Consider the following 23,971-nt stretch of genomic DNA (forward strand, 5'->3'; position numbering starts at 1 on the left):
CCTCAACCACTAACTCAAGATGGACTAAACTGATAGGGAGACAGGTTTGTAGGAAGCTCTTGTGACTGCACGTTTTAAGAAGGTTCTCAACCGTTTTTTTCCTGAGGCCCCAACATGCTATTAAAAACTCCAGGGCCCACCTGTGCCACAAAGACTGTTTTTCTGCATATAAAAGCCAGAGCCAGCATTTGGGGACAGCAAGCAGGACAACTGCTGGGGCCCCACACCACAGAGGGCCCCGCAATGCTAAGTTGTTCAGGCTTCGGCTTCTGCCCTAGGTGGCGGGGTTCGGGGCCTCAATCTTCAGCCCTGCATGGCGGGGCTTTGGCTTTCTGCTTTGGGCCTCAGTGAGTCTAATGCCGGCCCTGCTTGGCGGACCCCCCAAAAACTGCTTGCAGCCTCCCCAGGCGGCCCCAAGTTGAGAACTGGTGCGTTAAACAACTGCAGGTTGACCATTTGTTTTACCATTTCTCCCATAAGCGCAGGGCTGCACTAGTGAACAATCATAAACGCATCTTCTAGCAGGGATATTACTCGGGTCTCCTGTTAGCGACGGGTTGTAACGTGTGCGTCAAATGTTATACGGGTGGGGCTTTGTGACACAGATCACCCTCCAGGGCTAAGCCAGACTCATTAGAAACCGCTCGCTGAGAGAAGAGGGAACAACACGAATCCCCCTGGCCGCACAGTCCAATGCTGGGGGGCTGCAGGCCACGCGGATGGACGGTGCCGAGCAGGACAGCTCCCCACGAACCCCGCGGGCTCCTGCGCGCGGTACCTGCTGTATCTCCACCTCGGCCTCGGGCTGCAGCCTGCCCGGCAGCTGGGCGGGGAAGCGGCTGCGAGGCAGCAGCACCGTCTCCCGGTACTTGGAGTCCGCGCGGCTCTCCGAGCTCGGCAGCCCGCTCTTGGCCCCGGAGGCTGCCGAGCGTGCCCAGCCCCACGCGGCCCCCGCCGGGGCCCCGCGCCTGGCTAAGGAGGGCGCCCTCCGCGCCCACAACATCTTCGCGGCCTCCCCCAGCTCTCGCCGCGCGCTCCGGCGGCGCTTCCGGCTCGGCTACGGAGAGCGGCGAGGGCGGGACGGGCCGCGGGGAGGGACACGCCGCCTTGAAAGGCGTTTCTCTCTCCCTCTCTCTCTGCGGAAGGGGGGCGGGCTGGAATGTTGGGCGCCCCCGGGGCGGCAGGGACTAATGAGCCCATGAAATCACCCATGCGCGTCCTCTGGGTTGCTCAGCTGCATGGCGCTGCGGCCGCCAAGGGTTGCAAAGGGTGAACGCTAGGACCCAGGAAGTTTTGGAGGAGTAGGAGGGTTACTGGGTGAAAAGGAAGGAGCAGGCAGGGTACTGTACGGAGGAAGTAGCCTGCTTTCGTTGCTGCCAGTTGAACCACAGGTATTTTATTCTTTATCCAGGGTCTGTGTCTCATATATACCAGTTACATATGTGTCAGCGTGTGAAACTTATCAATGGGGGAGGAAAACTTCCAGGACGAGGAGGGATTTCTGATGGGAGAAAAAAGGAACAATTGTGCATGAAAGACAGTTAAATGTTTTCATTAACCGCGTTGTTTGTTGTGTATCCACGTGCCTTGTGATTTTAAGGGGTTCTCTCTATTCTAATTCTGTTTGCTAAGACAATCATACAAGTGAGAATAGTCAGTGCACATATGTATGAGATTTTTAAGCCCGGATTCCACCTGGAAAAGCACAAGACAGAAATAATTCGGTTGACTATTTCAGTTGCTTTATTAGTATCTGCGTTAGTATGTGGGGGTAAAGGAATTATTTTAAGGGGGGAGTTCTTTGCTGTTTAAAAATAAAGGTAAAACTATGTTAGATCAATTAAAAGTGATTAAAAAACCTAAAATAAATCCTTTTTAAAAGTTCAGCATAAGATATTTTTCCTCAATCATCTTTTCGCACTGGTTTGTTGTTCTAGAACCGCTCATGAGTGGAAGGCTGTTGCTGACTTTTTTTCAAAAACATTCATTTTAAAGGGATGGGGGGAAATTGAAGGAATTTATTTTCATAGTGGAGGAGCAAACTATCTATACATTACAGAGATTTTTGGAAGCATAAAAGGAAAAAAAAGCTATGTTACGGGCTACTACCTTCAGCAGTGTCTCTTTAAACAAGTGTAGGTTATTGCTCAATTGAAGCAAAACTGAAATGGATATTGCTGAGAACAAGGAAGAGGGTAAGAAAGTGAACCAGCCACACCAAACGAAGTAGGGTTTTTGTTCTCCCTTATAACACAACCGATTACTTCAGTGGATACAACAAGAACGAGATACATCTGAGCATATGGTGGGTTTGCCACCCAAAAGCCGTATCTACAGATTTTTCAAAATGTACAATTTTACAAAATTAGGCCCTGATACTGCAGACATACCATTATTAGCCCAATGAGACTACCCACAGGAGTAAAGTTAAGCACGTGCATAGGAGTGTCCAGGCTTTGGGCTTTATGCACATGTGTGCCGCTACCAGTGCAGCTGAAGTGATGTTAACACAGTGAGAGTCTTTGGCCTGGTCTGTGCAGGCAAAGAGACACATATAACTAAAAGTGTATTTTTTACATCAATTCCATTAAATCAGTGCAAAACTTAAAGTGAGTTGAACGTCCCTGTTAAACCAACATATGCCAGGTTTATCTTGTTTCAGTATATTTACAGGTGCAAGCTAAACTGATATAAATGGTTTTGTGTGTTGTTTGGGCAGTGTTGGTCCCAGGATATGTGAGACAAAGTGGATGAGGTAATATCTTTTACGGGACCAACTTTCTTGTCCTTTCCACCAACAACTTTTAGGCTTCGCAGAGCTCTTCCTCGGATCTAGAAAAGGTAACCAAGGTGTCACAACTAAATACAAGGTGGGACAGATTGTTAAGCACAAGAAGTTAACAAGTATATCTGGGCATAAGCTTTCGTGAGCTACAGTTCACTTCGTTGGCTGCATTCAGTGGAAAATGCAGTGGGGAGATTTTACATACACAGAGAACATGAAACAATGGGTGTTACCATACACACTGTAACAAGAGTGATCAGATAAGGTGAGCTATTACCAGCAGGAGAGGAAAAAAAACTTTTTGTAGCGATAATCAAGGTGGGCCATTTCTAGCAGTTGACAAGAATGTGTGAGGAACAGTAGGAGGGAAAAATAAACATGAGGAAATAGTTTTACTTTGTGTAATGATACATCCACTCCCAGTCTTTATTCAAGCCTAATTTAATGGTGTCCAGTTTACAAATTAATTCCAATTCAGCAGTCTCTCATTGGAGTCTATTTTTGAAGTTTTTCTGTTGAAGAATTGCCACTTTTAGGTCTGTAATTGAGTAACCAGAGAGACTGAAGTGTTCTCCGACTGGTTTCTGAATGTTATAATTCTTGACATCTGATTTGTGTCCATTTATTCTTTTACATAGAGACTGTCCGGTTTGGCCAATGTACATGGCACGTTCTTGTCAACTGCTGGAAATGGCCCACCTTGATTATCACTACAAAAGGTTTTTTTTCTCTCCTGCTGGTAATAGCTCACCTTTCCTGATCACTCTTGTTACAGTGTGTATGGTAACTCCCATTGTTTCATGTTCTCTGTGTATATAAAATCTCCCCACTGCATTTTCCACTGAATGCAGCCAACGAAGTAGGCTGTAGCTCACGAAAGCTTATGCTCAAATAAGTTCATTAGTCTCTAAGGTGCCACAAGTCCTCCTTTTCTTTTTGCGGATACAGACTAACATGGCTGCTACTCTGAAAGAAGTTAACAGGTGTTGGGGGAGACCAATTAAAATGAAGTGGGCAATTAACTCCTTAGCTGTTGTAGAACAAAGTTGGGTTAGTAAGCTACAAAGGGCTAGTCTACTCTAGAAGTACTGCCTACAGTGCAGCCCGTCTGGTAAAGACACTTTATGCCGACAGAAGAGAAGTCTCCCGTCAGCATGATAAAACAACCTCCATGAGAGGTGGAGCTACATTGGCAGGACATAGTGTGATATAGTGCTGTCCACACCGGTGCTTAGGTTGGCGTAACTTACATCACTTGGGTGTGAATAAGCCACCCCCCAGAGCGACGTAAGTGATATCAACATAAGTGGTAGTGTGTACGAGCCCAGAGTATTGTAATGAGCCATAAAAGCAGTGTCTCTGTTAAGACCATGGTTTTTAGTGTCCAGCAGAGTTACGAATTTCTATTCCTAGGCTCATCTTTTGAAGGTGTTGTGAAGATCTTGTTTGAAGATGAGGGCTGAGAGTTTAGATATGGAGCGATCGTTCTGTGGAAAGAGTTTGCCTACGGGTGATGGTGTTTTTTGTCTTTTATCATTTTTCTGTGTGAGTTCATTTGAGAGCCCAGCGACTGTCTGGTTTCGTCCATATAGTTGCTGCTGCACCACTACCAGCACACGTGGTCCTCCCACAACACACCTTTCAAGATCCAGGGGTCCTACTAATACCTGTCCCAACATGAGGTGTACCTCAGCCAACTCCTCAAATGCCCCCACAACAACTATGTGGGTGAATAAATAATCCATAGCCACAATTCATGATGCACCTAAGTCCTTTGATTCTCATGAACCTAACTATGCAAGACTGGTGCCGTGGAGCAAAATTAATCCTGACCCCAGTTGCTGATCATTTTCTGTGTAAATTCATTTTAGCTAATCAACTGTAGCTGCTATTCTTAGTAATGCAGATACCTAATCGGTGGTGTAAATGTTACTGAGTGACAAATGACCTTATTAAAAAACAATACAAACTCATTAAGACACATTTCTTCCTCAAAGCTTTTCAGCAAGAATCCAAACTAGAGAGAGATTTAAAGAGAATGCACCTTCATTTTCACTATGTGGTGTATTTTGTCTTTCAGATGTACTGTCTGTGTAACTTTAGGGCCCACTCCTGCAAGCTGCTACATGTGGGGAGACCCCTATGCCCACATAGAGCCCACTTAATTCAGTGGAACTCCAAGATCACGGCCTCAGACTCTGAGCTTCTTGCAATAGTCACTTTGTCTTCTTGTATGTTTTCCATAGTACTAGATGCAGTAAGAGAGCTCAGTAAATAATAATATTTGCGTCAATAATATCCTGAGGCAGTGAGTGCTACATGTCACATACGTTAAAAATTGACATCTTAGCCATTTTATAGATATTAATTTAAGTTACCAAAGGCTTCAAGTCCTATAGACCTAATTCTCAAAAGCAGCTGCAGCGAGAGTCAGACTTTAGCCTCAGTCATTCTGACCACACCTTCCAGCTAAATACCCTCCAAAATCAAACTTATGTGGGATTAGTAATAATAGTCTAGTATTACATCTTTAACAAAAGAGGCAACCCAGTGGCTTAGTAGTCATGCTCTGTGGTCCCATGTGAGATCTTCGTTAGACATGCCAAACTTGGTCTCTTGCTCTTGGGGCTGGCGGTGACTGGATATGCTGTGGAGGCTCTGGAAGGAAGCAGCTGATTAAGAAGTGACAATGACAGATTCTAAAGAGAGTCCCACCTAATCCTTCTCAACCTGAGGGGTGCCTGGGAAGGACGCAATTTAAAGACTGTTTGTCACTTGGAACTCAAATTGAGAGAGAACTAGAAAAAAAGGCATTTAATTTAACAGGGTAGCTTGACTTAAATCGGTGTTTCCCAAACTTAGGACGCCGCTTATTCAGGGAAAGCCCCTGGTGGGCCGGGCTGGTTTGTTTACCTGCCGTGTCCGCAGGTTCAGCCGATCGCAGCTCCCACTGGCCGCGGTTCGCCACTCCAGGCCAATGGGGGCTGCGGGAAGTGGTGCGGACCAAGGGACGTACCGGCCTCCGCTTCCTGCAGCCCCCAGGGGCCAGGCACAGCAAACCGCAGCCAGTGGGAGCCACGATCGGCTGAACCTGCGGATGCGGCAGGTAAACAAACCGGCCCGGCCCGCCAGAGGCTTTCCCTGAACAAGTGGCGTCCCAAGTTTGGGAAACACTCACTTAAATCAAAGTGATGTAGGTGCCAAACATGACTCCATATTTGTGTTTGATTTCTGTTTGCACTAAAAGCAGGCAGTGAAACTTTTGTTATTTATGAAGATATGGCATATCATCGCTAAAGCTGCAACACTTACTCTCTGTGCACAGAATGAATGGAATGCAAATAAGAGAGAATTGGTAAAAAGGCACTTAAGTTGTTAACAGGGTGAATTTATTTAAATCAATTTTAATCATAATTTAAATCAGTAAGCAGGAAACTTTGTTTTGCATTTGTACTTTAGTTTCCTAAAGAAAGGTTGATTCTCATTTGTTGGTAATCATTAAAATATGCTGATTTGCAACTAAATACAGCCTTCATGCTAAATTTGCTAACCAAGAGCATATACGCATACATGTGCTATATGCATACACTTTTATTTAAGCAATTATAAGTTGATTTTTATATTGTTTGTTAGAAAATGGTGAATGATGCATTTCTTATTTAACAGGTTATTAATATTTTTGCTAGCGATTTGTGTTAAGCTCTGTTTGGGTGGAAATTGGAATTCAATTAAAAATGCTCCAAAATAGCATTTTCAAATAGTTTATTAGGTAAATAAAATGATTTAATGTAGATGAATACATAAGGGGGGAGTTTAAAACTGATTTATTAAACAAAGGAAGGATTTATTATCTGTAGTTTGTGAAATTGAACTGATTGTTTCTGGTCACCATGTCCTTCAAGACTTCAGAACTCTCATCTTCTCACACCTACTTTTTATTCATAGATTGGAAGAGGAAAACACACTTTCTTGCTTTTCCAACTCCCATTGGTTTCTTAACTTTGAATGAACTAGTTGTTGAACTGAACTAGTTGAATAAATGGAAGTGAAGAAAATATTCTCTTTGCATTTGCAGAAAAGGCTACTGCTGGTTGAAAGCTGGTTTCGCAATTCAACAGACTCTGGTTTCAAGTGCTTAGCCAGTGGCATCTACTAGTTCTGTGGTTCGACTTTTAAAAACTTGGCAGCCAACATGTGCCGCTTAATATTTTTTATTTAATTTGAAATATTTTAATAAATTATAATAAGTTTAGGCTTTAACATAGATGGTCATGTTCAAATTTAATTTTAAATAGATTTTTTTAAATGTATGTTTAATTTAAATAAAAAAATCTGATTTTAAAAAAAAGTCAATTTTTATCCATCCTCTTTGACAAAACAAGGCAATTATTATAAATGTGCTTTCCATCAAAGGACTGCAAAGCACTTTGCTGATTAATTAAACCTCACAACACCCCTAAGACTCAGGAAAGTATTATTATTCATATGTTTCAGATAAGGAAAATGATGCATAGGCAAATTAAATGATTTAATCAGGTTTCTACAGGAAATCAATAAATGATCCAGAAATAGAGCTGAGGAATCCTAATTCCTACTCTTCCTGTGCTTTAACTACAAGAGCATGCCTGATAGTGTTCAAGTCAGAAGTGAAGGGCTATAATCTGATGTAATTTTGGCATTAATCTGGGTAATTTACATGACTTTAGGTTTCAAAACGAGAATTGCACATTTAGTATTGTCAGTAAAGTTATCAGACTATACTGGGTTGTTTTGTTTCAGGCTTTTTTTTTCCCCATTTCTACATGGTATTTTATTGAAATCCATAAAACTCTATATACTAGACACTTAGCATTACTAGCCACTTCTGCTCAGGATACATCAAGATTTAGCCAGCGTCAGAAAGTTAGAAGTATCCTTTTAGTGAAGTGAGGGGGTAGGAATGTGTGTGTAGTGTGAGAGATGGAGAGGAAAGAAAGAGAATAAGGGAGGGGAATGTGGAGAACATAGACGGGGAATAAAGAGCAGGGAAATAGGGGCAGTGAGAAGTTGAGGGCAAAGAGGGTGACTGGAGATCAGAGAAGTGGGAGGGAGAATGGGGAACAGGGTAACGGTGGAGAGGCTAGGAGAGAGAATGTGAAGGGAAATGTGAGGTTGCAGGAACAAGGAGGGAAGATAGAGAAACTGCTAGTTCCTGCAACCAAGGAGCTAGGAGAGGGTAAATTCACCTACAAGAGTCATCTAGAGAAGGATTACCGCCTCTGCTTCATGATGCAATGCCTCTCATTATGCAACCCTTTTTTGCATCCATGTCACACTGTAAACTACAAAAATTACTGCCTTCCACTCTGTTAACATAGGACTACAGTCAGACCTTGGTTATCTGAACTTTTCATTACTTGAGTGACCTTCTATCCCCAAACTTGTAATAATTTAATTGAAAAGTCTCCTACTTACCCAGATTAGTTCAGTATCCCCTTTCCAATCAGCTACCACAAAAGGTTTTACCTTTATATAAATAACACTCCAAACTCTCCTTCTAGCATAACCTAACCTTTCCTTGAATGTTAATACATGAAATCATGATGTGTAGTTCTCATTCACAAGATTGCTTTTTGATTCTCTTCAGCACTTGATATGGCTTCTTCTCCAACTGTGCTGATGCGCCTAATGGCCTCTGCGTATTCTGTTGCGCACAGAGCTGGAACAATCGTCAGAAATGTGGTAGCTGGCGGAGACCTGGGCATAGTGGAGAAGGTACTTATTTTCCTTCATACTGATCTCATGTCTGTTAAGAACAATGAGTTAAAAACAGCGCAAGGAGTTCTTTCTGAAGATCAGACAGCTTCCACACAACTGGGGGGAGGGAGTGCTGCGACAGACTGACAATATCCTGGCATACTTTATTGAATTAGGTTTAATACCTTTGGTGACCATTATATTCAAAATGCAGTTGTGTGTTACTGTGGAATTGTATGTAACTCCTCTAGGAGGAGGGGGTTGTTAATGTCCATCCTTTGTTATCCATCCTTTGAAGCCACCTCCTGGAGAGGTTGGCATATATGAATTCAAACTGGATTCTCCAGGGACCAACAGACAAAGAAAAGGATATTTGGATAAATAGCCTGGTTTTATCTGGCTCAGGTTGTTCTTCCTCATCCAGCAAATGGACAGGACCCCTGGGTCATGGGGGCCCCAATCCTGAGGGTAGGGTTGGAAGTACAGGGCCTACTGGAGCCCCATAGGGTTCCCAACTTTGCAGAAAACTGAACACTCTAGCCCTGCCCCTGTCCCAAGCCCTGGTCCCCACTCACTACATTCCCCCTCCCTTGGTGCGTCGCTCTCCCCCACCCTCACTGACTTTCACTGGGCTAGGGTGGGGGTTGGGGTGTGGGCTCTAACTGGGGATGTGGATTCTAGGGTGGAGCCAGAAATGAGGGACTTGGAGTGTGGGAGGGGACTTCGGGTTGATGCAGGTGGTTGGGGTACAGGAGGGGGTGCTGGCTCTGGGGTGGGGATGGGGGTGAGGAGTTTGGGGTTCAGGAGGGTGCTACCGATTAGGGGGGGCTGAGGGTTGGGGTTTGGGGTTGGGGCATGGGTTTACCTCAGACAGCAGCCTAGCATGGGGGCTAAGGCAGGCTGCCTGCCTGTCCTGGCACCCATGCTGTGCGTGACCTGGAAACAGCCAGCAGGTCCGGGTCCTAGGCTCCACGCTCCACTCTTGCCTGCAGGTAATGCCCCCATCAGCTCCCATTGGCCGGAACCCCATCTTGGCCCTATCTCTAATCTTGTTGTAGCATTTTATATAAGGTGCAATAACCAACTCTCTCCCCACAGAATCCTGGTCTCCTGGAGTGTTACCCAACTGACAGCAGTTGCCAGGCTGCTGTATCTTATTTCAGTGATTTCTCTAAATGTTCTTACAGCTTTTTCCTTTTCTGTTTCTCTTTTCCCCTAGCACGCAATAGAGCATCCTCAATAAAAAAAAAAGGTGTAAATATTTTATAACAGAGTGATTTTGATTTAATGGTTAGTCTTTGAATGCTTTGTTTATGCTTTTTTGGGTTTGTTTTTTTTTCATTTGAAAGAGAAAATATATCCTATTCAAGTCTAATTGCAAGTTCTTTCAATGTTCTAGTAATGTGCTTAGTTATCGTAACCACAATAAGTCATAGATCCAGAGCTTGGTAATGCTATCACGCAATCATCTTACTCCTGGTATCATGTAATAAATATGTGTGTTCTAATTCAATTACTATGAGTCTTAGCATAAAGTGCATTTGAAGCCTAAGAAATAGAATATGCACCAGAAGTAGGCCCTAGTTAACAGACTTTTTTTCTTTTTGATCTTTTAATGTCATTGCCTCCCTTCTTGTTACTCTTCTATCTTACCTTTTTCTTTTTTAAATGTAAAAGTCCCCAAAGCTTTCTACCTCATGCCCCCCTTTATCCTTGTCTGTGTCCCCTCCCCCACAACTCTGGGAGAGGGGGGGACACAGACAGGGGCAAGGGAGCCGAGGCTGGGGCCACAGCTGGGGACAGGAGTGGTGCCGGGTGTCTCTCCCCTCCCTGCCCTCCATGGGGGCTGGCCCGGGCCCCAACTGCACACCCCTGAATGTTCTTCCGCTTCCAACAGTTTGGGAACCTCTGGTCTAACTTGATCCCAGCCTCTTCTCTCACTCCTTTGGTATATATGACTTTACAAAGAATACTGTTTGACTCATTTTGTTGATAATGAAATATTTACTAGACACCTGCTAGTCAGAGAAATAAATCTACTAGCTAGAGGTCAGTAAAAAAGAAGAGGGACTATGAATGACAACCAGGGATAATGCAGTGGAGAGAAGTCCATTGCATTATCCCTGGTTGTCATTGGTAGGCCATCTTCTTCTTTTTTTACTGACCTCTCCCATCCCTACCTCTTCCCTGCTGGATTTCCTGTCAGGATGCTGTTGCTAGATCATGCTAAGACATTCCAACTTTCATATTTGTTCTGGTCACTAGGTGTCACATAAACTTGAAGCTCCACCTGTTTCCACTTCAGGGTGTTGAAAGATGGCTTTTGTCTCCCCATCTTCTTTATCCCAGGATCCTCTGCCTGCTGTGATGGGCTGGCAATCTTTGCTACTCTTCTCTTCTCCCAACCTCTGATTGGGACAGTCTTGGATAATTATTATTTATATTACAATAATGCCTAGAGGCTCCAGCCAAGACTAGGCTCCATTGTGCTAGGCACTGTACGTGCCTAATAAGGGATATCCCTACCCTGAAGAGTATATAATCTAATAGACAAGAAGAAAGGATGTGAGGTAGGGTTATTAGCGCCATTTTCCAGATGGGGGAACTGAGGCACAGAGAGATTAGTGACCTGTCCAAGGATCCACAATAAATTCAAATCGCTTGTGTCCCAGTCCAGGGCCTCAGTCACAAAACCAACTTTCCTCTCTTCGCTGGCAGGGAGATGGACTGGATGGCCTAAAAGGTCTCTTCTGTCTCTAACTCTTGTGATTCTATGAACCAAATCCTGAAATCCTAATTCTCATTGAAGTCTGTCAATGGGAGTTTTGCATGTGCAAGGATTACAGGCTTTAGACCTATATTGGAACAGCAATACTCAACAAAAAAACTGATAAACCAATAAAGGTCTCCTCTCCTCCCCCCAATAATCATAGAAGGCCAAGTGCTACAAAATAATTAAGAACAATGTCAAGGGAATTATTTTAGTAAATGTGATTATCATTATAACTTTCCTCATCTTGTTTATTATTAGTTCAAAAACTATACAAAAAGACAGTGCTGCTAACTTGCACTTTAGTAGCCTGGCCTTTGCTAGACCACTATGTGAGTGATCCTTAGACTTCAGTGGTTTGTGGGATGTGGAAAATGTCTGCAGACTGTTTAAAAAAAAAAAGTTACATCCATTTTATCTATAAATTCCTTATAAATTAAAAAGAAAGCTTTTCCACAAAATATCATGGCCCCTATCCTGCGAAGTCTGTATCTATACATGAATAAGATTAATTATTTTTGGCTTTATGCAGTGAATCAAAATTTCATTGTATTATAATAATAAATAAATTTCATGTTATTATGCTTTAAGAAATTTGACGTACAGGAAAATGTAATGAAAATACATTTGAGAGTAGCATTCTCACCTTTTTGTGGTTGTAAAAAGTTATTTCTGAGTGAGCCATTTATCCAAGCAGTTGTAAGTAGCTACATTTTCCTAAGCAGTCAGTTTTTACAGTGGAAACCTTGTGCTTCTGAATAATGCAAATTGACAACACTAACAGAAGTTATAGCAACTTCCTTCTCTTTTGGCCTTCCCAAGGAACAGCTCCCTAGACATCAACATGTGCAGAATGCCACTTGTCTCCTCATATGTATAAACATCTTCAAACAACTAATGCCTCCCTAATTTTTCCAAGATCCAGTCCAAAAAAATCGCCCTCTTGGACCTGACCATCCCATAAACTGCATACGTTCACTCCCATTGCCTTCTGTGTGAGTTGCATGCACACAACCTGGAGAATGAAAGATCCCTCGTCTTTACTACCAAGCCCTTCTCCCTTTTTTTTTTTTTTTTTACATCCCTTTGCTTGTTTAGCACCTTCCATACATCAGCTCACAGCTGGCATAACAGCCCTCTTCTCTGCAGCTCCTGCCTCTTCAACTTGCTGTCTTTTCAGTAGCATGCCAAAACATTTTTCCCCTTATTTATGTCTTTTAATTTCTCTCTCCTTCTCTTCTTATGTTTATTTAACTTGATAAATGTACTACTTGGCTCTGTGAAGTGTGGTATACTTGTATGAATGTTATCATACAAAATAAGGATGTTTTGTGCTGAATCCACAGAGAAGGTACAACACATGCAGCATTGGAACAAGCTTCCTCACACTGCCCTACCAATGTATTTCACTCCTGAGATGGATGATAAGAGAGAAAACTCAGTCTCAATGACCTATTCAGTCCTTGGCTTCTCTCAAGTTGGTTAACTGGGATGGTGATTCCTGTGACATGGATCCTTCTGCACTAGGAACTGGATATCCATGATCAGTGTGATACAGGCCACTGTGTTGTTTTAAAGTAGAATAATTCCTTCCCGTCCTTTGCAGTGTGGACCCAATGACTTGCAGACCAAAGCCGACCGACTGGTACAGATGACTATTTGCTCTTCACTGGCACGGAAATTCCCCCGAGTGACAATCATTGGAGAAGAGGTGAGAACTCTGTTCATCTAACATCCTGAAAATGTAATTTGCTACTTATGATTTACATTTGTCATTTTCAGGCTTAAGAGAGCCACGTGTTCTCTTTAATTTTTATCTTCCTTCCCAATTCCCCTTCCCTCAGCGTTAGCCTCATCAGATGAATAGCCAGCAAATCCAGTGATTGGAAGGCAAATCCCACTCTCACGCCTGCAACCAGGCCAAGTTAACCTGGGATAAAGGAAAAGGCTGGCATGTGACTAAAACCTAGGGAGTGGCTGTATCACTTTGCTCCGCTGTATTTGCAGTGCTAGGAATGGAACCATATTTGGGAGCTGCAAAGGCTCACACAAAGTGCTCTCTGGCTGTTGCCTGTTTCCGTTAGTGTCTTTGTGTCCTTTTGTCAGGACCTGCCCTCTCATGATGTAGATGAGGAGTTGATTGAGGAAGGTCAATGTGAGGAAATACTGAAGAAAGCTTTTCCACCACAATACAGTTCCATTAAAGAGGAAGAGGTAATAAAAATTTTACACTTACTTTCTTACATTCCCATATAGCTTATTAGTCTTACCTAAGATCCAAGAAATAAAACAGATAATTTTGATGTTGTCAGCTTATCTTTTGGTTTAAGTGAAAATACTTCCTTTTTAAATTGAAGGTGACAAAGTGACAGCCCTAAAAATGGAAGCCCTCTAAATATCCACAGAATGGGTGTGGCATGGGTAGCAGAACTGCAGGTTTCTCTGTAATGTCCCATGAATGTGTATCAGATCTATACTAAAGGGACCGCCTTTAGGAGTGAGAGGGTAGTTTAGTTTCCATGCCCATTGACTCCTTGTATGCAGTGTTGTTGTAGTCATGTTGGTCCCAGAATATTAGAGACACAAGGTGTGCAAGGTAATATCTTCAGTTGGTGAGAGAGACAAGTTTACAGCACTCTCATTCAATCCTTGACATCTCTACTGAGACTGCAAGCAGCATTGCTAATTAGTGCAAGCGGTGGTGGGTTGATGTTAGGTTTTAAATGTGGACATCTTTGTGTGCAAAATGGATTGAGCTCACCAAATCCACATTACATAGCCAGCTAAATAGCTGGTGAAAAGTCTGATATCTCTTTACAAATCCCTGGAGCTGTCCAGCCCTATATATAATAAACATTTATGAACATGAATGTCATTCTTTTTGTACGTTAAGTGTAAGATTTCTTAACCATTGTGAGGTTTATCCTCCTCTCACTGCTGCTAACTATTATACCAATAGTTTAATTTCCGTGGTTTGTGTTTCCTCTTGTGTTGTGTGCATTTTTTTTTTTTTTTAGCTTGTTGTGTGGGTTGATCCTCTGGATGGGACCAAAGAATACACGGAAGGTTGGCTTCTCTTTTGCATATTTGTACTGATTTGAAAAATTATTTCAGTTTAATAAAAGTAACATGAAAATTGCTAGAACATTCTAGAAGCTTATCAAACTGTAGTGTGCAGAGTCCATCAGAATAGATAGAAAATGTTGGGAGGGAAAGGATTTTGTGAGCATTTTTTTTATGTTAGACTGGTCATAGCACTAGAAATATACTGTAAGGAACCATCTTCACTGGCAGGGGAAGGACTAGGTGACATAATAGTTCTTTTCTATCTTTAATTTATATAACGCGGTGATCTCCCACTTACAAAGTGGCCTGCAGAACAAGAGGCCTGGAGAACCACTGAACTAGAAAAGTGTGGGTAGTGAAGTCATTTAGAAGGGTCAGACTCAAAGTCAGAATTTTTTTGGTTAGATGGGCATGTAATGCATACATTTGGATCCTGCTTACAAGTCAGGAATAAGCAGGATTTCTTAAATGCTTCGTATCTGAAAAAGAAAATGTCACTTAGGTTTGTTGGGCAAAGAAGGATTTGTCACTAAGTGGTTTTCCTGGCACTGTTTTAGAGTTCTCTTGTCCATATAAACAATTTGAGCTCTGCTTTCCTGACTCCTGACATTTCTAGAAGCCCACACTGGAATTACGCTGTTACTTCTACAGTGTATATTTTCTACTAAATGCTCTGTTGGTACTTGCCTGCAGACACCCAGTTATAGTTCCACATAAAGTTTTCAGCTAAGATCACTAGAGTCTCCAAAAGTGTCTTCCTTGACAAAACATTTGTATAAGATTTTTTTTTTTTTACAGTTGTTATGACTCCTGTAATCCCATTTCATAACTTGTATGAGATTTTATTCACATTAGGCACCAGCTCAAACCTAGCAACATCCTGAGTGCCTTCCACTACCTTTGATTTCTATGGGAGTTGAGGGTATTCAACACTTCACAGGATTGGGGCCTTTTCTTTTCTTTTACATACGTTTGCTTTGGATATGCCTTAAATGGCTTTTATTAATAGTAATCTTTTACTATCTGATACATTGTCTCTCTGGCTTTTCTTTGCAAGGGGAAAGATCAATGAATTAGAGATAGGAAAGACCTAAACTTGTATGATCCTACAATATTTGTGTCCGCATCATTGAAAACACACAGATGTTACTACTGTATTTACGTCATTCTTTTAAAACAACATAATTACTTTTATCATAGAAGTAAATTTTATTTTTTGTAGAACACTGGGGTCCAATCCGGCAGGCACTTATTAGGCTTCTCTGAAAAAATCTGCAGTGCCACTACTGTATCCTCCTGTGGCATCTTGTGCTAAGCAAGACTGTGAACTCTTTGTGGCAGGGAATTTTTTTGTTTTTTTTTTAATTGTGGGCCTGTATAACATCTGGCACGATTGGCACTACTGTTTACTACCAAGCGCTTGCCGATTCAGGCCTGTGGTTTATATGAATGTTATTTACATAGTACTATGTAGTGGTAGAATTTTTTTTCTCACCAGAGTCTTCCTAATATTAAATATGCATGTTGGCTCAGATTGTCAAAAGTGACTAGTAATTTTTGGACGCCTCGAGTTTTGGGCATCCAATTTGAGACATCTTAACAGGGTCTTATTTTTCAGAATATGGATTGCTCAAGAGTATCAAATTGTCTCAAATTGAGCAACTAAAAATGAAGGCATCCACAATAACTAGTGACTTTTGCCAATCTTGGCCATTATAAATATTTTCAAGTAATTGAACAAAGATAGAGGATTGTGGGTTTGCATGAGGGCTGGGGTTTTTTTTCCTTACTCCCATTTTCAAGCATTACTGAATAATTATTACTTCTTCACAGGTCTCCTTGACCATGTAACAGTTCTTATTGGAATTGCTTATGAAGGTAAAGCAATAGCAGGAGTTATTAACCAGCCCTTCTACAACTATGAGGTAATAAATGCATTGATTTTGCTTGCGAGCACTAAATAATCTGTAACTGTCACTTCTAGGACACAATTCTAGTTCACACACTTTCTGCTCAACAGTGCTTGACCTACAATACATACCACACTTCACTAGCTAGAGCTAATGGTCTAATATAAGGAACTATTGATCTGTGTGCTTGTTGATGATAGTTTCTTGGAAATGAATTCCAAGGACATGCAAATAACTGCAACAGCTCTCCACCCTTTTTGGTAACAAGGCATTACACATATTGTAGCTAGCCTGTCACATGAGTGTAAAACCTATGATATCTTGCTCCAGGCTGGTGGTTCTTGGATGCATTGCAGAAGTGACCTGTTTAGATTCACAGGGAGATGCCAACCACTCCACTTAGTGCCACTTGATGACTGAATCCTGGGACATCATTAAGCTGGGCCTTAGAAGGCACCAGGTGTTTGTCTGGCTTTGTCTACACTATGAGCTCTGGGTGTGATTCCCCGGCATGCGTACACATAGCCACAGTAGCACAGATAGCGGCAGCAGAGGCATGGCTTAGCAGTCCCAAGTACGTACCTGCTGGTTTCAGACGGGTTTGTACCCACCACGGCTCCCCTGTGACTCCACTCCCGCTACCCTTTCTGTCGCAACAACACTGCTGTTTATACTCATGTTTGCTTAATGAGAACTAGTGCAAGTACATGTACGCACCCACGGGAATTACACCCCCAGCCTGTATTCTAGACCTAACCACAGTTAGTTGCAGCTGAGTTACAGAATGTTACCAAACCCAGTCCCATACGTCCCTCCCTCCAAAATGGGGGATGAAGAGGATTAACTATAACACCAGAATAGCAAAATTCAGGGACAATCCAAGGACACAGAATGGGAGCTGATTAGGATTGGGCAAAGCAAAGAAAAGCTCATAGTTGGTATATTACACTGAAATAATTATGAGGATACTTTTCAGTTCTGTAATATCTGATGCAAGGATTTCAAAGAGATTTACAAACTTAATCCATTATCACAAAGACCCTATAAGGTGGATAAGGAAGATTTATTATCCCCATTTTACAGTCGAGTGAACTAAAGCACAGAGACCTGCCCAAGCTAAATAACTTGCTCAAGGTCACACAATTTGTCATTCAGTTAGCTGGGAACAGAACCCAGGAGTCCTGGCTTCCTGCCCTGTGTTTCTGTTACTAGAACTCACTTCTTTTCCATTGCCACAATTTACACTTTTACCCTCTAAAATGAATCTAATAATGAAATAAAATGTCTCCAGCTATTCCTTTGTGTTCATATTTTTTAAAAAATATGAAGTGGTATTTTGTGGTAACTGTAAGCCTTGTTTTTTGCATCTTCTGTGTAGGCAGGAGCAGATGCCGTGCTGGGTAGGACAATCTGGGGTGTCCTAGGTTTGGGTGCCTTTGGATTTCAGCTGAAAGAAGTGCCAGCTGGGAAACACATCATCACTACTACCCGTTCACACAGCAATAAGCTGGTAAATGATTGCATTAGTGCAATGAACCCTGATAGTGTGGTGAGAGTTGGAGGTGCAGGAAATAAGGTATGACAATCCAATATTTTTCTTTGCTAGTTGTAAGATATGACATCTTTGTAAAGAGAGCAAAGAATTTAGGGCCAAATGTCATCCTTATCTCACTAGGTGCAAAGGGACGCCTGGCAGTGGAACTGGTGCCTGAAGAGGTGGGGCAGGATTTGGTGGAGATCTAGATACAGGGAATGCTCCCCCGCTCCATATTGTGGAGTCCAGTGCTCTTGGGGCTCCTTGCCGAGCAACATGCAGGGGTTGTTTGGGGGAGAAGGAAGGGGTGGAATATCTGTAACCACTTGGAGCCTCTGGTCCTCTTACCCAACCCATATGAAAGTGTGCAATAGGGCTAGAAAGGCCTTATAGCAGTGGTGGGCAAACTTTTTGGGCCAAGGGCCGCATCTGGTTGGGGAAATTGTATGCAGGGAAGGGGGTTGGGGTGCGGGGTGTGGGAGGGGGTGGGGTGTGCAGGAACAGGCTCAGGGCAGGGTGTATGAGGGAGCTCAGGGAAGGGGGCTGAGGCGCAGGAGGGGTGCGGAGTGCAGGATGGGGCTCAGGGCAGGGGTGCAGGAGGAGTCCGGACTGTGGGAGGGAGCTCAGGGCAGGGGGTTAGGGCGCAGGAGAGGTGCGGGGTGCGACAGGGAGTTGGGGGGTGGGGATGCAGGAGGGGTTCAGGCTCCGGCCCGGCACCACTTACCTAAAGCGGCTCCGGGGTGGCAGCAGTGCACACCAGGGACAGGGCAATCTCCCTGCGTGCCTGCCCTGGTCCTATGCCACGATGCTCCGGGAAGCAGCCGGCACGACATCCCTGCACGGCCCCTGGGAGAGGGGGAGGCACAGGGTTCCGCGCGCTGCCCTTTCCACGCCTCCAGGTACCTCCCCCAAAGCTCCCATTGGCCGTGGTTGCCCGTTCCCGGCCAATGGGAGCTGCGGGGGGTGGTGCCTGGTGGCAAGGGCAATGCATGGAGCCCTCTGGCCCCACCCCCACCCCTCCAGGGCCCCAGGGATGTGGTGCCGGCCGCTTCTGAGAGTGGTGCGGGGCCTGCAGCACCATGGGGGGCAATCCCGCGGGCCTGATCCAAAGCCCTGAGGGGCTGGATCCGGCCCACAGGCCGTAGTTTGCCCACCTCTGCCTTATCGGCATGTGAGGATTGTTTCCTCTCCATTCACCCAGGCAGATCTCCTCAGCATCCAGCCAAGATACATGAGTTGGATGCCAAGGTCTAGATTTGCTTCCTATAGATTATATTTGAGACAATGAAAAATGGATCACTTTGGATGGTAACAGCTATGTTTTTTTGTAGACTTTTAAGATTATTAAATTTTTAAAACCGGAAGAGGAGCCTTTGAGACTCCTCTTTCTGGTGAGGCCATCAGAGTGTGTGCAGTATCAAACTGACCCAATTCTACTCCCATTGAACTCCTGTTCTATCTTTTGCATGCTTGGGGGTGATACGAAATGACTGACATTTTTCATCTGTAATAGATCATTCAGCTTATAGAAGGCAAGGCTTCTGCTTATGTGTTTGCTAGTCCTGGGTGCAAGAAGTGGGATACGTGTGCTCCCGAGGCTATTTTACATGCTGTGGGAGGTAAGTTAACAATAATGTTCATAACTCTTTTTTGAAAGAAGTTGAAGTTACAGTAGATTTTTCTAATGTGTATGTGCACAAGGTAGGTCATATGATATATTTTCATAGGACCAAGGTGAGTTCCATTATGCCCATTATTGGCAGATAACTTCTTGACCTAAAAGCCTGTGTATATATTTAAGAACAAAACAAAGCACCACCCTTAAGCACTAAAGACCTGATCCAAAGCCCTTTGAAATCAGTGGAACAATTCCCATTGACTACAGTGGGCTTTGGATCAGACCCTGGATTTGCCAGTAGAAGGCAGTATAATTTACCTTGTCTGCTTTTATTCAAGACCCAATACAGTTACTAATTTTGAGGTAGTACAAAAAACATTCCTTTTAAAACATCGGTTTTACTACTACTATTTTCCAACCAACAGCTTCCTTTGCTGTTTTATTGTTTTCCTATACAACGAGGCCTTTTCGCAATTACTGCAATTTTTCATTTGTTTTCTGTATATGCTCACTGTGTGTACGGAGGGCATCTTATAATTCTTCAAAAACAACAAAACTGTTGGCCAAATCCTGTAGTCCTTGCTCGGAGCTGCAGGATTTGGCTCCATATTTGAATTAATCCAATGTGTAACCCAGTAAAATCACTACCCTACAAATAGCATAAAGCCACTGTGCCTTGGTGAAAATATAAGTTATGAAAAGGCTTGTTTGAATAAATATGAATTAACTTTAGATCAGTGGTGGTGGTCGACCTTTTCTGCTGCCCATCTTAATGTGTAAGAGGTTTCTTCTAGCCACTAAGATCAAGTATAGTATTGGTTTAATATCGTGTCAGGAGTTTGTATCTTGCCATTGCAAATATAAAAGACTTGATCTTCTACATCTATCTGTAACAACTATGATTCAAAGGAAGAGAGAACCAGTAGGTGTTCTATTTCAGGAAAAATTCAGCTGCTGTGCTTAAATTAACTGGGACCAATAACACATTCATATATTTCTTCTAGGCAAGTTGACTGATATCCATGGAAATCCTTTTCATTATAACAAGGAGGTGAAACACATGAATTCAGCAGGAGTCCTTGCCACGCTGAAAAACTTTGACTACTATGCGAGTCGTGTTCCAGAGAGCGTTAAACAAGCCCTTGTGCCTTAAAGGAGGAAGGCAACTTCCTCTGGGCTGTGAAAAAAACATTAACATAATATTTCAAGCTAACTGCCAAATGAGCTTGAAAATTTGTTTTATGAAATCTGAGCCTAGATTCATTCTGATATTGTGCTGATCAGTGATTTGTTTTAGAAATTAGTGTACAGAATGTCTAGATACACTGCTAAATCTGATTGTTTAGGGGGGAAAAACCTACAGTAGTTTTACCAGGTAACAGGTGACAGTTTTTCAATATTCACAGTAGATGGTTTTTCCTTCCCTTTGTAAGTAAGGAACCCAAGGAAAGTTCTGTTCTTGTGAATAGATTTTGTGCAATTATACTGTGTACATTTGTATCACATAATAATGTCACAGTCCAAATCTATTTCCTTAACTAATTTCAGGGCACGAAACCATAGCCTGAATTTGCTCAACATCTTTTGTTATACATAGACAGCAATACTTAGTTCACTTTATATATTGACAATAAATAATTTGTTTTGGGTCCAACTGCTTTAATAAAGTTACTGTTATTGATTCTTAAGCATGACATGCTTCCTTTTGTAAATAGCAGCTTTTGACGTTTTGTAACATTTTTTCAGCATGTGAAAACCCCTTTTATTCTTGGTGTTTGGCTTATTTCTCTCTGCTTTCAATGAGGGTTTTTGTAGCGGATTAGGTTTGTGGGGGATAGTACTGAAGCAATTTCTTTTGCTACAGGAGTTAACTCTTCACACACAGGCAGCTCAATTTTGATTATATATTTGATAGTCCGAGGATTTTGCAGCTGTTTCTGTAGCTAGCAGAACTAAGGTCTTAGCATTTCATCCTAACTCTGGAAGGTTCATATGTGTATTCATTTCTAGTCATAATTCTGTATGTACAAAGTACAGTTGCTACAGAGTCACTGACAGCCCCTGTCTCTGGCAAAGGCCCAGCACATCAACAGCAAGGCACTCTATTGGTGCCTCCACAAAACAGTGATGCACAGGAGCTCCCCCAGTCTTTGCAATGCAAGCATTACATTTCCTGCACCAGTTTTCTACATCTTGCTTTCATTTTACACACAATACAATTTTTCTCTTAGCTTGGCTAAGTTTTTGCAACCCCAATGTCCAGCAGTTTTTAAATTGACATAAATACATTAAAAAAGGAGGTTTGAAGTTATCTGTTACAACCATCTGATACTTATATCTATCACCAATTGTTTTTCCCCCCCATCTCCTATATAAAATTAATTCTTTAAACTGATTTTAAAAAATCAGGATATTTAATATTTTAATTTTTAATTACTGAAATTATTTTATTAAATCCTTATGTATTTAAGGGATGTTAAGAGGTAATTTCTTTGGGATTTGCTCTTAAAAATTACCTAGATATAAATTTCAGCTTGGTATATAAATGGAGCAGAGACATTGGCACTTAAAACACAGGAAAAGACATACTTACTGTGCTCTATAAATGGTGGTAATAATGAAACTTTGTGGCATTTCTAACCCTGTAGTCAGTATTCACTCATAACTAAGGGCTTTTCTATAGTTAATCCAGATAAACTAAAAATAAGAATTAAAAGTGAATTAGTTAAACTGCATTAAACCCCTGTGTGGACATTCTCATTTAGAATTAAAGTGGCCTTAATTCAGTTTAGTTTAATTCACTAATTTAAACTAAACTGATTTAAGGCCACTTTAATTTTGAATGAGACTGTCCATACAGATTTAACTAATGGACTTTAAATTCACACTTTTAGTTACTTTGGATTAATTTTCCTGACTGTCCCCTTGTAGACAAACCCTAAAATACTCCATTAGATATGATACTTTGTGAGGCTATTTAATAAAACGTTCTGCCATTGACCAACACTTTTTTCTGTTACTGGGATGCCTGCTAAGTTGCAGCTAATGCTAAATAACAATCTTAAAGGTTCTTGAAGGTTTCAGATGAATGATGCTATATATAATGTACTCTTGAGACCTGAGGAATTCACCTGGTTCCGTTGGTGTCACATTGGATATTATGCACATTAATCCCTTGTGCACTGTGAGAAAATGGACCCTTCTATGACATAAATGAATTGGAAGTTTATTCTGAATATTTTAATGGAGGAAACAGATGAGGTTCAGAGATGGGAGATGAAAATATGAGATGTGGAAACAGTTTTGTATGAAGCAGTTGTACAGTTTGGGGCTGTTTAGAGCCGGAAGGGCCAAACTGTGGCTTGTGAGCCACATGTGGCTCTATTACAGTTAAAGTGTGAGCTCCCCCACATATCCTCCTATTCTCCGGCTACTGGACTGGGAGCTCAGGGCTTCCTGCCCTGCGGCAGACTAGGGCCTTCTGTCCTGCAGGGAGCGAGGGTCTAAAGGCTTTAACCGGGGGGGGAGATCAGGGCAGAACCCCCACACTCTAGCAGGTGCTGCCCTGCGGGACAGGTTGCATGTCTTGCGGTGCCCAAACTTCTGAAGATTATTGTATGCAGTTCGGCGGGTCAGTAAGTTTAGCCACTCCTGGTTTACAGAGATGAATAAATGGGGACATAGTGATAATAATACCCAGCTCTTATATGGTGCTTTTCATCAGTAGATCTCAGAGCATTTTACAGAGGAGATAAATATCATTATCCTTATTTTATCGATAGGGAAAATGAGGCATAGACATGCCTACAAAATAAGGAATGGAATGCAGACATGAGAGCAAGCACTTCCATTAACATTTTCTCATAAGAATTATATTATGTACAGCTGAAAGGAAAGTCATTTACATAATGTAGGACTTATCTATGGAACTCGTTGCCACAATATATTGAGAACAAAGGTGTCATAGAATTCAAAAAAGGATTACACATTTATGACTGAAATTATCCTCAATTATGGTGGATAGGATTTTATGCTTTAGGAATGAGCCAACTTCTAATTGACAAGGGGTAAGGAAGACACTTTCTCTAGTTGTAAGTTAAACCCTTATTAGACAATTAGGGACTGTTTGTTTTTTTCATCTTCTTTTGAAGTATCTGCCACTGGCCCCTGGCATATTGGTTTGATTTGGTATAGTAACTCATAAGTTCCTTTATGCAATTTAGTGAAGTGAGCACCCAGTTTATTTCATATTTCTAGTACAGTCACAAGTAGTTCTCTGAACTGAAGAAGTCATGTTTAATGTAGTAAAGATTGATTTTAATTAACATGTTCATAAACCTGAAACCATAGATTTGTCTGTATTTTATCCAGTGTCCACTACACCTGTAATAGGATCTTAAGTTAGAGACAGAAGCTATTTCTGAAAGCCCCATTAGTTTTTTTTCCCCTGTATAATTGATTTTAATGTCATTAACTCTACATATATTAACAGAAGACAAATGTTCATCTGATTCACATCCTTATCCCCACATTTTTATACCCAGTACAAAAT

At 42.1% G+C, this 23,971-nt stretch overlaps 2 protein-coding genes across 3 annotated transcripts in view; one reads left to right on the plus strand and one right to left on the minus strand.

Moving 5' to 3' along the window:
- The window catches only part of IARS2 (isoleucyl-tRNA synthetase 2, mitochondrial), a 51,500-nt gene extending 50,428 nt beyond the window's left edge, over positions 1 to 1,072 (minus strand). The window contains exon 1 of the mRNA XM_084623523.1: positions 779 to 1,072. Within this exon, the coding sequence (XP_084479649.1) occupies positions 779 to 1,003 (225 nt within the window). The 5' untranslated portion in view covers positions 1,004 to 1,072. The remainder of the gene's footprint in view (positions 1 to 778) is intronic.
- BPNT1 (3'(2'), 5'-bisphosphate nucleotidase 1) lies at positions 731 to 21,085 on the plus strand. Of its 2 annotated transcripts, none has more exons than XM_084623524.1 (9): positions 731 to 865; positions 8,412 to 8,539; positions 12,898 to 13,002; positions 13,398 to 13,505; positions 14,309 to 14,357; positions 16,191 to 16,282; positions 17,646 to 17,843; positions 19,315 to 19,420; positions 20,424 to 21,085. In XM_084623524.1, exons 2-9 carry the CDS (start codon positions 8,420 to 8,422, stop codon positions 20,570 to 20,572), a joined length of 927 nt encoding a protein of 308 aa, XP_084479650.1. In that variant the 5' UTR covers positions 731 to 865; positions 8,412 to 8,419; the 3' UTR covers positions 20,573 to 21,085. The 2 variants fall into 2 exon arrangements, with proteins under 2 accessions (XP_084479650.1, XP_084479651.1); XM_084623525.1 differs by lacking the exon at positions 731 to 865 and adding an exon at positions 1,202 to 1,391.
- Positions 21,086 to 23,971: the final 2,886 nt, after the last annotated feature.

This window comes from Lepidochelys olivacea (assembly GCF_965140295.1).
Source record: "Lepidochelys olivacea isolate rLepOli2 genome assembly, chromosome: 3".
NCBI lineage: Eukaryota > Metazoa > Chordata > Testudines > Cheloniidae > Lepidochelys > Lepidochelys olivacea.

Coding starts and splice junctions, on each gene's coding strand:
- BPNT1 (XM_084623524.1), top strand. CDS start 8,420: ATGGCTTCTTCTCCAACTGTGCTGATGCGCCTAATGGCCTCTGCGTAT. Junction 14,358..16,190: donor GACCAAAGAATACACGGAAG/GTTGGCTTCTCT, acceptor ACTTCTTCACAG/GTCTCCTTGACCATGTAACA. Junction 17,844..19,314: donor TTGGAGGTGCAGGAAATAAG/GTATGACAATCC, acceptor CATCTGTAATAG/ATCATTCAGCTTATAGAAGG.